The sequence below is a fragment of the Panthera pardus genome, unplaced genomic scaffold (genome assembly GCF_024362965.1).
Source record: "Panthera pardus isolate Hobbes unplaced genomic scaffold, ASM2436296v1 HiC_scaffold_24, whole genome shotgun sequence".
Classification (NCBI taxonomy): Eukaryota; Metazoa; Chordata; class Mammalia; order Carnivora; family Felidae; genus Panthera; species Panthera pardus.
The window spans coordinates 31,215,540-31,231,253 of NW_026526810.1; the positions used below are offsets into that span (position 1 = coordinate 31,215,540).

The window sequence follows — 15,714 nt, forward strand, 5'->3', positions numbered from 1 at the left end:
CACTCAGGAGGCAGCTCCAGCCTGAGTGGCTGTCACACCACACAGCACAGATCCAGGCCACAAGCCCCAGCTGTCTTCACGGCACACCCATCCATCATGTTCTCAAAGGGTCCCACAGACCTCAGGACCAGAGTCCCTCCTGGCCCTCGATGCCCCCGGTGCACCACCAACCTCTGATCTCCTAAGGAAGGGTTGGTTTAGGTAGGCCCAGGAATGTGAGGCTCCCTGTGGCCAACTCTTAATTGCAGGGGATTGGGAGACTCCAAACTGGGGTTCTCTCTGCTTCCTAGCCCAGCATCCACTGCTCAGGGAGAGACATGGAAGCTACCAACCTTTGGCAAACTCCTCATTTGCCAGACCCTCTGTCCAAGCTTGTTCTACCCACACGACCTCCACTCTTCTGACCCTCCACGTCTGTCCTTCCCCAGAGGTGTGGACAGGAGGAGAAACCCACAAAGATAAATATATACAAACACATCCACTCTGGGGCCTCTTGGCAGCTGAGAAAAGAGGTTCCCCTGCTAAAATGAGGGATAGAGGGTTGTGCTAGGCTTTCCCTGTTTCCATGAGACAAGGTGGAGTCCACTGATGAACATGTGGACCAACAGGCACTTTCAAAGTGACCGTCTTTAGAGCTCATTCGTACAGATTGTCGTTAACCCCAAGGACACCAAGGATAAAGACAGGGACAGTCTTCCTATCCAAGAGGTGGGAGGAAAGGGGAAAAGAAAAGGAGGAAGGAAATCAAAAAGGCCTCCATCAAGCCCCGCCCCCAACCTGTCCCCTTTCTGTGAAGTTCAACACAACAGCAACGTGCAAGGACAGAAATGCCAACCTGAGAATTCACCCGGGGCGGTGATGAGGGAGTTGGTGGCCTCCGTTTCAGTGTAAGACAATGTGGAATCAGATAGATCTACGGAAGAAACAAAAAGACAACTTAGTTGGCTGCGGGGCGCTCCTCTCTTTTCTTCTCACGCATCTGTGTGTGTACGTGTGCATGTGCACACGCAAGTGCTTGCAAAGGGCGACGTGTCCCTCTCAGCTTCCTGATGCCACTCTGTAACTTCGTCCCGCGATCACGCGAGACCAGGCCAGCCGGCCCTGGAACTTCCCTGGAAAATGCTGACTGCTGCAGCCCTCACACCTGAAAAAGTTTCAACTGCCCTGACCACAGAAATAACCCAAGTTCAGGGGACTGAGCAAGTAGCAACTTGGAGCCTCTGTGGGTAAGGTTAAATTAAGCCCCTAAACAATTCATAGTTGCTGTGCTTAATTACAACCATTAAAATTCTTAAAGTTGTTCCTTCTTGCTTCCTTCCTTCCTTGCTTCCTTCCTTCCTCCCGCTGGAGCTCGGGAAGCTCTGTTTTAACAAGTTACCAGCCATCCTCACTCTGTCCCGCTTACACCCCTCTAATTAAGGGCTCAAGCATTTGCTCCCAGATTAACTTTTTTTCTCGCTCTTCCCTCCTCCACTCTTTAACATCCAAACCTGCTCACGGAGCAACTTTCAATGCCTGGACTGGTTTTTTTAAGGCATTCTTTTTTTTTTTTTTTTTTTTAAGTAGTTTTAAGTACTTCGTATGGCATGCATTATTTGTTTTTCCCTGTCTGCAGTGCGGTGAGACGAGGAAAGGAAAATCTTTGGCACGTTTTCTCTTGGACACTAAGCTACCACCTTGACAAGCCGATGCCTTTTGGGGGCAGGCAGACTGGCAAATTTTTTCCTCTGCGACCAGCTATGGGGCGTTGTCCATGTGAAGGCGTCAAAAGGTACGTTCTGTGAGGTTGACAGCTCATCACCTTCTTACCCAGCTCAACCCAGGTCTGGCTCAGTGGGTCCCACCTGACCAACCTGGGGATTCCTGGGACCAAAACCGTTAGCCAAGGCCCTGGCTAGCTAGAATTCCATTCGATCCTGTAGGATTTTTTTTTCCCTTTTACCACATGGTTTGGGGAACGGGAAGATGAAACATTAACCAATTCTAGGGAGGGGGGGTGGTTTGGGGTTTTTTTGTTGTTGTTTCCCAATTGCCAGATGCTGACTGGGTGTTCTGGGTTTTATTTTGCTTTTTGGTCTCATGTGATCACAGAGGCTTAGAAGTGAACTGACTTTTTGTTTATGAAAAAGCAACAATGCAAGGAAAAGAAAATAATACAAAAAATAGCCCGGACTATTTATCAGGACACGAAAAAGTTATCTGCTGCTAAAATGTGTTAGGAGGAAACTACGGACACATGGAAAATCTCTTGGAAACAAAAATAATAACCCCAATGCCCAAGTGGGAACTTCTTAAAAGCGTTTTGCTTTTCGGATCTAATGTTCCCAAAGTGCAACATCGCAGGCTGGACCCTATTCCTTGCGGGAGCCGCTGTAGAGCCAACGTGGGCAGCTCTGTGAGGGTCCCAGGCATGGGAACGGTTCCCACCTTTCACAGCTAGTAAGTCCCTATCCTGCATCCTTCCAAACCCTCCCATTTATTGCTTCTAGAGAGGCCCTGACATCTGATACCCTGCAGTGGCTGATGGAGAAAAAGAACACTCCCAACCTTGATCACTGCTCGAGCCCCAGAGAGGGACCCTGCTTTGAAGCTGGAGCCCCAGGTTTGAGTCCAACCTCCACCATCAGTCATAAAAGTCAGGGCTCACCAACTTCTTCTGCAAAAGGCCCCAGAGCGAATAGCATTTTCAAGCCTTATGAGCCACACGATCTCTGTTACAGCTACTCAACTGTGTCACTATAGCATAGAAGCAGCTACAGACAACATGGAAACAGGCAAACACGGTGATACTCCAGCGGGATTTTTTTTCACGGATGCTAAACTTTGAATTTCATGTAATTTTCACATGTCGGGAAATATTACTCTTTCGATGTTTTTTTTTTTTTTTAACCATCAAGAAAAGTACAAAACATCCTTAGCTCACGAAACATACAAAAAACAGATGGCAGGCCATAGTCTACAGATTCCTGAGCTATGTGACCACCAGCAAATGTCATTTCCTCTTTTCCGGGCCTCAGTTGTCCCATTTGTAAAATAACCGGGACACCTGTTGATTTCCAAATGGTCATTCTGCAGGGCCAGGCGGTGTCCTGATTTTTGCTGCTTTATCACAGGCTGACCTGCAATTCCTCGGGGCAATGATCCTCGACATTCGAACTGAGGGGCTACATTTACTAAGAACCTTTGAGGGTTTTCCCCCCCTCTAATGGATCTACAGATCTTCTAAGCGACCAGTGCAATTATGTTGACTTGGGAAATGCTGAGACAGGCCTGTGAGGGAGGGATGGGGAACCGCCGAGCTGAATGGGGTTTCTGCCTCAGCCCTGCTGCTCATTAGCTACAGGGCCTGCTCCAGCCCTCAGCCAGATTCCTCATCTATGAAGTGACAGGGTCCCACCAGATGACCTCTTCAGTTCCCCCAGAAAACTAAATAAAGCTCCTCCATGCACGGGATGACCATCCGTGGGGAAAAACAATGAGGAAGTTGCCATCATTAAACCACTGACTCACACACCGTCACGGGACAGGCTCTGTCCTCCTAGGCTGAAGAGGTCAAACTCCTGAAGGGACCCGGTGGGCATTTCTGACTGCACCAGGCGGGGTGGGGGTGGGGGGCGGCCTGGAAAGAAAACTGGCCTGGATGCCTGAGAGTCTGTGACACTTAGAAGTGACCTCCCAGATGATGCTGACACAGGCTACTGGGAAGAGGCCTTTACCAAAAACAAAACAAAACCCACTTCTTGTGGTCACTTGGTGGAATGTGTGAGCATCACTGCTGTGCTATCGGACTTTGGAAGCTTGACTCCCACGGGAACTGCCTGGGTCGCAAAGTTTCTCTCTTGGTACTTAGTAAAGCCAAACGAACTCACCCCATCCCTGGTATCCTCCTCTGGGGGACCCAGCAGGGCCAGAAAACAAGCCACCGCTACTTGTAAAACCACATGCAGCTACTCCAGAATACGAGCTGCTCATCTAGCCCCAAGGGTTTCCAGAGAACACTTCTGACTCTGAGTGGGACCTGCCTACAATGACATTGCCACCTCCACGGAGCACACCCCGGGGTCGGACCACGCCAGGGGCTTTCTGCACCAATACACGGATTTTCTGCACAGTCCGACGGTTGTTTCTGCCCAGGTGAACTTCCTGGCTTAAAATGGGGGGAAAAACACCACCCCTCTCAAAGGGGACTTCATATGCTCTACCTATCTGTCATAGTGCTAATTAACACAAGTCAAAGGAGAACAACCAAGGGCTGGGGGAGGGAGAGAGGAAAAGAGGGAAATACCAAACCCATCTCCAATGAGGTGCTTAAGTCAAAACCCATTCATCTCCCACAGGCCCATGTTTAAAGGTCACAGAGAGGTTAATGATGAGCCGAGGAATTTCAAGATGTAAATAGCCGGCTGCAGAGCCTGGGTCTGCTTTGGCCCGACTGGAGGTGTGTTTGTAAAACTTCGCCCCATCTCAAAGGCAACCAGGCCTGCTTTCCCCCCTCCCCTCCACACCCCTGAGCACTGAGGCTGGGCCCTGGACTGAAAGGGAGCCGGTGGGAAGGAGGACACACTTACCCAGTGGCTTGTACTCGTCGTGAGGAGACAGCCGAGAATAGGGGGGCGGTGGTGATTCTGAAAGACAGGAGACAACATGTCACTGCTGGGGTGGGGGGGGGGAGTTCACACCTGGGGGGGTGGACCTGCTTTTGATCATCGGTTTCCTCAAATAATAAATCCAGCCCCCAGGAAACTCTCCTCTTTTCCCACCACCTCTGCTGCCCAACAGGTGAGGCCACAGGCTTGGCATACAGACCCGGACTCAATCCCTCCTCTGCCACCTTTGGCCGTGTGACCTCAGGCAAGTTGCTTCACCTCTCTGAACTTGTTTCCTCAGCTCTAAAACAGGGACAATAATCACAAAGACCTTCCAGGTGTGCCAGGAGGGCAAAAGAAGACTATGTCAAACAGTTCTTGGTATTCTGGAAAAATACATGCACAAACAGTAACTGTTACTGTAACAAGTCAGAGCTACGGTTCCCTGATAAAACACAGGAAGCTCTGTTAAATTTGAAGTTTGGACATACGTGGTGTAATTTTTAGCATAAGTATATCCCTTGCAAGATTTGGGACATACTTACACTAAAAAATTACGTGCTGTCTGTCAGAAACTCAAATTCAACTAGGCATTCTTTAGTTTTATTTGCTAAATTTGGCAACTCTAATCAGCACCGAGCATGAGAGACACAGAAGCTCCTTCCAGATCAGCTGCATTACAACTGACATTCTTGGGGGCAGGGTGGAAGGTAAGATTGGCTAGATCCCAGGAAGTCAACCCAGCTACCTAGATGAGAGACCTTAAGCCAGTCACTTCCAGCTAGCTCTCAGCCTCAGTCTCCCCCTTTGTAAAGAGAAGGGGTGGCCCACAAGTTCTCTGTGGCCTCCCATCTCAGACCCTCTGTGATTCCTTATCGTCTATGGTATTTTTCTTTGGGTTTCCTTTCATTTGCCCAAAATACTCCTCCTTGAAAACATATATTTTGTCTTCAGAAGAATTCCTTAGCCTCTTGCTTTAGGGGAAGTAACAATTTGCTAAACTAAGTAACAATTTGCATGAATGAAATGACCCTTCATTTTCCCTAAATGAAACTAAACACCATCAAATCGCAAACTAAAACAAACTCTCGGTGGTAGTAAAGTGGTAATAACTATTATTAGGCAGGTATCAGTAATGACACAAGGGGTAATAAGTGTTTTTCGCAATGATAATAAGGCACAATTAGCTGTAGGAGCATTTGTTTTTTGCTCTGTACACCCGATGCAGCTTGACTTCTTCCCCACCCCAGCATTTCCAGCCTGAAATTACTTCAACAAAGTGAGGGCTCTGAGGTCTAGAAACAGGGAATCTTTTGTGGACAGGAGTTTGAGAGAAGGAAAAATGAATCACAGAATAGCCACTGGGGACAGAAGCAAACATGCGCTGAATGCCTACCCTGTTTCTTCCTCCATGCAGGGCATTTTCTATTTCGTTTATTGTCTTTCATTCTTCTGGGTCTTAGGTACAGAGTGGTTAATCATGCTCATGGGTACCTATTCTTATTTTGTCCTTTCTCCAAAGTAAATACAATGGCCATTATTATTCCCATTTTACAGATGTGAAGACTGACTTGCCCAGTGTCTCCCAGCCAATCATGATGGAACTGGAATTTGGGCCCGGGCCCGACTTGGCTCTATATCCCAATGACACAGGCAGCAACAAGAGGCACCCTGTATCACACCGCCTCACCCCAGCGAGGTCCAGCGCGTCACGGGCACAGAAAGAGCTCAGTAAACATCTAAAGTCATTATCCTCATGACGGTGACGAGGATAATGGCAAAGTTCGGGCCGTGTAGACAAAGGTGTGGAGAAAGAGGACCTAGAAGGCCAAAGGGGTGATCCCAAGGAGATGCCAAGCCAGACTCGAGGAAGGGAACTATCTGCCTTCAGTAGGACCCACGTCACACCCACTGGCGCAGGCCTTGGAGGAGCTGGAGACCAGACTCAGCGAGGACCAGCCTTGCTTCAGGACACGAAGCAGTACGCAAGCGGGGCTAGAGCTTAACCAAGAAAGACAGTTGAGGCTGGCGCTCCCACTGTACAGTGACCACTGAGGTCTGGACAGTGGGAGCAGCTCCCTCAGTGCCACACGCTGAAATGGTCGTAGAGCCAAAGTCAGGACCAGAAGCCAGGTCTCCTGATCCCCAGCCTCATGCCCTTCCCACCACCCCACTCACTTAGCAGAAGACCTGCAATTCCTGGGTCAGGGCTCCTTTTGCAAAAATCTGATCTGCTAAGGCTCAGGCCACACATGGTGGGGAGGTGGGGGGGGGTGCTCCGGACAGCTGCCCTCCCAGATCTGTCCCCCGAAAGTGAAACCTGTCAGCAATGGGCTGTGGAGGCTGGAGTCAAGCCACTGTAATCGACCCCAGGATTTCACCCAGGGGCTGCTTACCTGGAGCCCAAAGCTGAAAATACAGGGGAGAAGGGCTACTGAAGTCCCCTCTTGAAGGAGCTGCCTGAGACAGCCGCCACCCATGGCCACACGCAGGCTGGGTGTGTCCTGATGTGAATGAGGCACAAAGCGCATCTACAAACTTGGAAAGTCCATCTCACCAGCGAGGGAAGCACTGCAAAGCTTTGGGGAGGGACCTGACCAGGCCCCCACGTGCTCCAGCAGAACAGTTCGCACAGAACTGTTTAACAACTTTAGAGGCTGGAAGCTGAACGCTACATTCCATCCTGGGCAAGTTCAAAAGTATGAAGGCCCACAGACTCCGCCACGAGACACGGGGATTTATAATGTCAGGCGGTCACCCAGGTCAACTGCTGCTTTCAACGGATGGGGCACCCGAGGTCCGGCCAGGTAGGCCACAGAGGAAGGCACAAGATGTTATTTTACTTCAGCTCAACAAAGGGCCAGGCCAGGCGGGAACCAACACCCGGTTACCTTTTTTGAACACCTGAGTTCTTCTGCTCACCTACCCTAAGATTCACTCTTTGAAAGTGTTGAATTCAGTGCTTTTTAGTATATTCAGAGTTGTGAGACCACCACCACAATACAATTACTGGACATTTTCATCACCCCAAAGAAGCCCTGTCCCGTTGGCTGTCGGTCCCTATGCCCTCAACCCGTGGGCAACCACAAATCTACTCTCAGTCCCCGTGGGTTTGCCTATTCTGGACATTTCACACAGACTCACATAGTAGGAGGCTCTTTGTGGGGGGCTTCTTTCACCCAGCATAATGCTTTTAAGGCTCATCCGTTCAATAGCTGCATTCTTCTTTATGGCCGAATGATACTCCGTTGGATGGATATACCACATTTGGTTACCCATTCATCAGCTAATAGACATTAGGGCTCTTTCTGTTTTCTGACTTTTAGGAATAATGCTGCTATGAACAGTACTGGGTAACTTTTAACCGGCCCCTCTGCTTCACTCCCACACTTCCAGGCCCCACGGATCTGGGAGAGTGGAGCCCTAGGTCATTAACTCAGGTGGCCTACTCAGTATGCGAGACAAAAGGACAGAAGAGTAAGTGTGGGCTGCCTCCAGGCCCTCTCTCCGCTCCCCTCCGAGAAGCTACCTGATGAGTGAGTGCCAAAGTTGTGTTGATTTTTCGGTAATAAACTTAGATGCTTTAAACTTGAAGGGGAGAGCCTCCCCCAGAGCCCTGCAGGCTCCTCTGAAAGCAATGGACATGAGAGAGACAGACAGACAGACATCAGACACTCCAGCCCCCTCAGACATCCAGCCTCAGGCATCAACTTCAGGAATCTCCTCCAACTTCCTTCAGAAGTAAGAGCAGTCAGCCAGGGGCCAAGTGTACCAGAAGGTTAGTGCTCAGCTCAGCTCGGCCCAAACGTGCCTCTGGTTAGCCCCCTAGTGGGTGGAGGGGGGTGATACTTAGCCTTTCGGGATCTGGACCCTAATTCTAAAGCCAGAAGAGCTCCCAGCCTCTCCCAGTGCCTGGTAAGGTTTCAGTTTGGGATAATGCCTTCCACCCCCACCCCCCCTTTGAGCCCATCATCTCCCTTAGGAAAGGATCCACTTGCCTCCCTGGGCCTCCCCGTTGCCACCTTCCGCAGGGGGTGGCTGTGGGTGGGGAGGAGGCCTCCCGAGTGCCCTCCCCTCCACCCCCAGAACCTGAAGGCTCAACCTCAAGCCCGGGACGGGAGCCTCAGAAAAGGAGCTCCTGGCGCTTTAAGGCCGGCTGAGCCTAATTGCCCAGATTCCCCCGGCAGCCAGATAAACAGCGCGGCCGGCTGGCGCCAGCAAGAGGCAAACTGCACATTATCACCCCTTCCTCACCTCCAAGGAGGAGCTCCGAGGAGCAGGGCGGGCGGGCCGAGGGGCCGCCAGAGGGGCGGGGCAGGGGCTTGGAAGCCCAACTTGAAATTGATCTCATTTCAAAGGGATAATGCCAGGCCAAATAAAAGGAAAACTTTTTAGCCCATTCTAATTCCTATAGTCCTGGCCTGGGAACCCTGTGTTTTCCTAGGCGGCCTCCTCCAGTCGTTTAGAAGTTCTCTCTAGCTCTGTCTCTTTCCCTGGCGCAATTTGGATAATAGTAATTTACTGAATATAATTACAGAAAAAAAAAAAAAAAGTAGTGAAGCAAAGAGCAGGAGATTTATTCCAAAGTTAATGGATACTTTCAGGAGAAAGGAGCTGTATAAACACAGGTTAAACTGTGATTAAAGTATTTCTCCACATTTCCGTCCACATAGGCACCGAGCTCAGCGAACTGGCTTTTCCCGGGACAGAAAGACACACAAGAGGGAAGGAGAGCTGGGGTCTGACTCCCAAGGGGTCGAAGGTGCAGGGTAGGGCCGGGCACAGAGGAAAGACCCCCACTTTCTGAGACAAGCATGGGGGAGAAGGCAGGGCAGGGGAGGCAGGCTTGTGTCACCTGGAATCCGCCCATATCAGACCCTAGGGATTCTGTCCACCTCCTCACTTTACCCATGGGAAGGGGAACTGGCCCCAATGTCCCAAACAAGTTGATGGATGGGAGCAGGGTTTGCCCTGAGCAGCAGGGGTCAGCACTGCCCAGAAAGGGGCCTCCTGTCACTTGGGCTCCCTGTGGGGATCCGGTGGGCACTGGTGCCCTCAGTTGGCCTGCTGGGTATTCCGGTATACTCTCCAGCTATGTGCCTGCTATCCATGAGTGTGTCTGTCTTGTCTGCCCCAGTGCCCCAGCCCTCTTCCCCCAGAGCCCTGGAAGGAGCAGTCTCCTTATCAGGATGCGCACGGCTGAGCTCCAGCTATGCACCCGCCCAGCTTCAGGAGCCAGGCTGGCGGCCAGGCAGCAGGGGTGGGGTGGGCAGCAAAGGGCTCCCCAGTTCTCGGTCCCAGCGGCCCAAGCCACCAGGCAGGGGATGAGGCAACAGGGCCAACCTGGCGCCTACTGAACACTCTTCCCAGACCATGGGTCCCCCCAACTGCCCCCAGGGTGGCTTGAATGGGGGAAGGAGGGGGAGGGCTGGCAAACAGGCAGGAGACACAGCCCCTGCACCAGTGCCTCCTTTTGGGAGGAGAAAGGGAGAAAGGGAGTCAAGTGCCAACAATGCTCAGTCTAGAATGAGATGTGGAGAGTGTTCTAGAGCCACCCCCATTCCACTCACAAGGAGACTGTGAGGAGAGGTTATTCACCCAAGGTCAAACTATCCTTACTAGAGAGCCTAGGACCAGGTCTGTGGTGAAGAACTTCCACTGCAGGGGAAAAACTGCCCCCCAACCTGTACCTGGCAGTCTGTGGGGCTCAAACCACCCCCTAAGGTGACTTCTAATCCAAGGTGTAGAAACGGTGGGGGGAGGAGGCCTGTCTGTTGCTCCAACATTTCCATGCCATCCCTTCCGGCTCACACACCTGAGCTTGCCTGGCACCTTGACTCTCGGCTGGCCCTCCCCTCCTCCTCCATGCCCACCTCCCCAACCCATCCTCCAAAGTAGTCTCTGAACAGAGCTATGGAGCTCCTGGAGGGGATCCTGTTACCTGCACACCCCACAGCGCTCTGATAGTTCAGACCCACTGACCTGGCCCTTCTTCCCCCATCTCTGCCCCATCTCCCTGCCCAGATTATGTTTCTTAAGGGCATGGGTCGTACTCCTATTTCCGCTTTCCCCACTCTAGCACCCAGTACGGTGCCTGGCACAGAGCAAGTGCTCAACAAATAGTCACTGGCAAACTGACCTGGTAAGAGAGAAAATACCTGCCAGAGCCTGCTAAAAAGCACACAGTGAGCCCCACCAATTATCTCCCACTAAATAAAAATGATGAGGGACAGGGTAACCACAAACGGGGACCTGGGCCCCAGAGTTAGGGAGGAGACAGGGTGGCAGAGGGGAGGAAGCCACTTCCAGGAGAAGCTGTCTGGAAGAGGAACAAGGGACACAGAAAGCCTACCACAGGTCACAGGTCAGGGACTGCCCAAAGCCCTTGAATCAGGCCTGGAGTGACCGTGTGGGGACCAGGGCAACCAGATGAATACTGCCTCTCCCCACCTACCCCCCATCAGTGCTGTCTTCAGGAACCACCACTGAAGCACATTCCTTTCCCCTCCAGGCACTACACTGCACCGAACAAGACATCTGGGACAAATCCTGGGCCCACCCTCCCCTTCCACACTAGGTATCCGAAGATCTGTGATCTGACCCTCTATGTGCCCCCAGGCTGGGTGCAGACTCTCCAGAGGGGACAGACTGGAGGAGCTCAGAGCCCTTCCAGGCCCAAGAGCCTTTATTCTTCCAGCAGGTCTCACCCCCACAGGCCCCCCAAAGCCACCTAAGATGCATACACCCCTAAGATGCTATAGGCCGAAATGTGCAAGCCCTGCAGAGCAGAGGTCAGAACAGGGGAACTGCAAGCTTCTGGCCTGCCAGAAGCCTCCACCTGTCCTCACCTCTGTTCCAGAACCCAGAGCCTGCTCAGGTAAGCAGTGCTGGGGGTGGGTGTGTGTGGGAAATCCCAGGGAGAGAACAAAGAAGGGAGGCAGTTCTCAGAGGTAAATAAAATATCTGGCCTTCTCGCCTCCTCCTCCAGACACCTCCAGGACCCTCTAGAAAAACTGGACATAGAATTGACAATGATGACCATGGCGGGCCCTGATATTTGACACCCAAGGGATGCTGGGAACAGTCAGGCAAGAAGGTGGTCTCCACTTTGAGAGAGGAGCTTTGCTCCAGCGTATACAAAGGAACAAGTGTGACAATCTATGAACACCGGTGACTCTGGCCGTGAATGATCTCTACACCCCATTTCACAACTTGTATCCACCTGGATATAGGAAAGTATCACGTTAGGTATAAATAGACTGGGATAAACCGGGAGGGGGGCGAACGACTCTGTGTTGGGCTTCCGTCAGGCCTGCCCTTCTCTTTCACTGTCTATGAAGCTACAGCGTTAAGTTAGGTCCCTGAGGCTGCACTGAGAAAACTCCAATGCACAGCCTTTTAAGTCTGCCGGAGCCGTAAGAAGAAGGTGCCATTTGACACGTGTGCCCCGATACCCACTTCCCGGCCGTCCCGCCAGGGTGAGGCGCTTCCACCGCGGGCTCCCACGCACCAGGGGCACCCGGGGTTGCAGCCCCAGCTCCCCCAGCCCGCGGCGTCGCGGACCGAAGGGCCGCGGAAGGGGGCGGGGAGGGGAACCCCCCCCCCCCCAACGCTCCCGGCCGGCGCGCGCGCTCACCTGGCCCGCAGAGCCGGCTGAAGTGGTAGGGGTTGCAGCACACGGTGGGGCCGTCGGCGGCGGCGGCGAAGCTGTGGCAGCCGCACAGGGGCTTCAGCTCCACGGCGTGCTGCAGGTCGGGCCAGCGGAAGAGGCGGCCGAGCAGCAGCTGCGGCGGCGCAGGCTGGCCGCCCAGGCGGAGGTCGGCGCGCGGCACCAGCACGCAGCCGCCCGGCACGCCGCCGCGGGACTCCACCGCCTCCAGCAGCGTGTCCAGCGAACGCTCCTTGAGCCGCTTCAGCAGCGAGTACGTGACCGTCTTGAGTTCCTGCTCGAGCAGCAGCAGCCGCGAGCGGGCTTCGCGACTCCGCCCGCCGCCCGCCGCCTCCAGGGCCGCCCCGGCCAGGGGGTCGCCGGCGTCCCGCGGCGCGCCCGCGGCGTCCCGCTCCGAGAAGAGACAGCAAGTCACAGTCTCGCAGTCACTTTCGGGCAGCCAGCCCGGACCTCCCGGCTCCGCCACGTCCAGCGGGGAGCCCCCAGCGCCGGCCCCCAGCTCCGACATGGGCCTCGGGGGGCCCCCTGCGCGCCGGCGCCTCCCCGCGCCCTGGGCGCCTCGCTGTCCCACCGCGTCCCGGGGCCGCCGCGGGGCTACCGGGCGGACTTCGGAGCGGCCGCAGCCTCCGCCTTCTCGTGCCCGCGGGGCCGGCTCAGCTCGGCTGCCCAAGCTCCCATCCTCGTCGCCGCCGCCGCCGCCGCCGCCGCCTCCTTCCTCCCGGTCGGGGACCACACGACTTCGCCAAAGTCGCCGCACCAGCCCCGAGCGTTTGGACCTGAACATACGATATCCTTTGGCGCCGGGGGTGGGGGGGAGGCAGTCTCCGGTTACCGGGGGTCCGTTCCGTCAGCGAGGCGCCGGCTGCGCGGGCCGCAGCCCCACATGAAGCTCCGCCGCCGGGCGCCGTGCAGGTCGCGCACAGCCTGTCGTCGAAGGGGCGCCGCAGGGCTGCAACATGAGGGAGCTCGCCGGGCCGGGACGGCGGGGAACACGCGCGCGCCGAGCCGCAGTCCGCGCCGGGCCAGCGGCTACATGGACCCCGGCGGCCGGGCTACTCAGCAACTCCAGCCCCGGCGCTGGAGGGGGACTGCAGGCTGCCCTCCGCCAGAAAGACCCCGCATGGGCCGGCGAGCCTTCAAAAGTTGCGCGACTGGTCCATGAGCACAAAGCGCTCCCGCCGAACCCCCCAGATGTGTCCGGGCAGCCCTGCCTTTAAAACCCAAACGCTTAACTACATGGGCTTTTCCTGCAGGATCCGAAAGGCCGGCTTGTTGATACCTTCAGCTTCCTTCTTACTCCCTGCAAAAGAAGGGGGGGGGGGGAGGAAAGAAAAAAAAAGAAAGCCCAAACAAAACCAAAATCCTGGAATTGCATGCACGGAAAGCCAACTCCGTCTCAGGTCCCAGGCGCTAGATGCACTTGGAGCGAGTTTCTCCTGAACGCGGGTGTCAACACATGAGTGGAAACTGTAAAACTCCCAAAGAGCTGTTGGGAATCCTTAATTAAAAATGCAATCCACCGAGGCAGAGGTCGCAGCCCGCCCCACGCTGCGCTCGGACGCCCGGGGCGCCGCGGCTGCAGAGGTCGTCCCCCTCCCCCCTCCCCAAAAAGTGCCTCCCGGTGGCCCCGCGGTCCCTGCGAGGTCTGGCGAGGCAGCGCCCGGCGGCTCTTTCTCTCGGCTCGGCTCCCTCGCTCGCTCCCCCGCTCGGCTCTCTCTCTTTTTTGTTCTCCTCAAACGCACACTGAGGGCCCCCGGAGGAGCGCCGCGGAGTCATTGGCTGCCTCCCATCATATGCCAGTCTAGACACTTTGGCGGCTCCGCGGCGCTGATTGTTGCGCAAACAAGGTTTCAAGTTTCTTAACTCTTAAAGGAGAACACGTCCCATTGCAGGGCCCGAGGCTCCGAAGGGCCGGCTCCCGGGGCGGGCCGAGCTCGGGCTCCCGCCCCACGCTCGCCCCGGCACCCCCGCCCCGAGCCTGACAGCGCCCACGGCCCGCTTTCAAGCCCGCGTTGCGCCGCGGGCACGGATGCGAGCGAGCACACCCCCTCGCGCGCGCGCGCACACACACGCGAGTTACACAAACCACGGGCGAGCGGCGCGAAGGCGCGGTGGACACACTGAGACTTGGATGCAAACGGGGCGCTTTGCCTCTCCCTGGCTTGTGCACAAACTTACAAACACACATTGCACTTTAGAGTTGGGCCAAACCCCCATCCCAGGGAAGGCTAATAAAAATGGGTGTGCGTGTGTGCCTTCCTGGCCTGAGTCTCTTGGGAGCAGGGGGCGGCCGATTTGTTACGGTAGCGGGATCTTGATGGCACAAGGTCTCCACACCCCCGGCCGCAGTCAGGGGTCTCTCTGCTGGGCCAAATGAGGGACCTGGGACGCTTGGCGCAAGGGGGCTCCAGGCTTGCCCGAGGTAGCGAGTTGCAGAGGGTGGGGTAGGGGCGGGGAGTGTCTCCTCTCCGGCTCCTCACGGTCGCCACGGCTCTCCCTCGGAGCTAGGCGGGAAGCCAGCAGTCCCGGGCCCCCTCGGGGCCGGGTGCTTCCTCCTCCCCTTTCCCCAAGTGATTCTCTGCACCACCGAGAGGGATGTGGGTAGGGGTCTTGCTCTCCCCTGCGACGTTTCACCAAGGAAATGGGGATGGGTTGGGGGCAGGGTCCCGGCCCACTGGGTCCGGGACCGGCTAGGGGGCGCGGCGGCAGCAGCGGGCCGCCCGGCGCGGGAAGGGTTAAGGCCGCTCCTGCCCCTGGAGCCGGCGCGGCGGGGTACCTCCTCGGGCGCGCTCGCTCGTCCGAGGGTGGCAAAAGTTCAAGCTTGTAAAGTCGGGATTGGTCCCGCGCGGAGGGAAAAAAGGCCTGGTTCCCCCCTCCCCCCCCGGGCGCGGCGCCGATTGGCCGGGCCGCGGGGCGGGCACCGCCCTCTCCGCGGCGCGCGGCGGCCCCGCCCCCGGCGCGGCACCCCGCCCCTTTCCGGGCAGGAGCCTGGCCCCGCACTGAATGAAAGAAATTCCGCTACTCTCATTGGCCCGGGGCTGGGCGCCATTCCCCCGCGGGGGCCGCGGGGGCGCCGGCGCGCGGGTCTCCCCCGGGGGTGCCCACGTGTGGGGCTGGCCCTTTGAGTGTGCGACGGGGCGAGTACCCCGCGGGGCTCGGAGTCTCTGTGAGCGCTGGGGGAAGGGCGGTGTATTCAGGAAGGACTCCGAGCCATTTGCTGAGCTGTACCTGGAGCCAGGTACTGTTCGCGCCGCGCTCTCCGGGAGACGTGGTTTTTCTTTCGGAAGGAAGACCGGGCCGAGAAGCTTCCTCACCCCCATCCACTACTGCTTTGGCCAAATCAAAATAGCTGTCAGTGTCCTGTTTGAAAAACGAGGGTGACGGTGCCTACCCTGCGCTCCTCACGGGACCGTGAGGATCCTTTGGAGAGGGTGCATTTCAAGCGCACAGATCGCAAGT

The 15,714-nt window shown here is 55.7% G+C and overlaps 1 protein-coding gene across 1 annotated transcript in view; it reads right to left on the bottom strand.

The window, feature by feature from the left end:
- The window catches only part of SMAD6 (SMAD family member 6), a 76,669-nt gene extending 62,454 nt beyond the window's left edge, over window positions 1-14,215 (bottom strand). The window contains exons 1-3 of the mRNA XM_019441700.2: window positions 12,223-14,215; window positions 4,569-4,625; window positions 836-913 (exon numbers count right to left, since the gene is read on the bottom strand). Coding sequence (XP_019297245.2) covers window positions 836-913; window positions 4,569-4,625; window positions 12,223-13,039 — 952 coding nt within the window. The 5' untranslated portion in view covers window positions 13,040-14,215. The remainder of the gene's footprint in view (window positions 1-835; window positions 914-4,568; window positions 4,626-12,222) is intronic.
- Window positions 14,216-15,714: the final 1,499 nt, after the last annotated feature.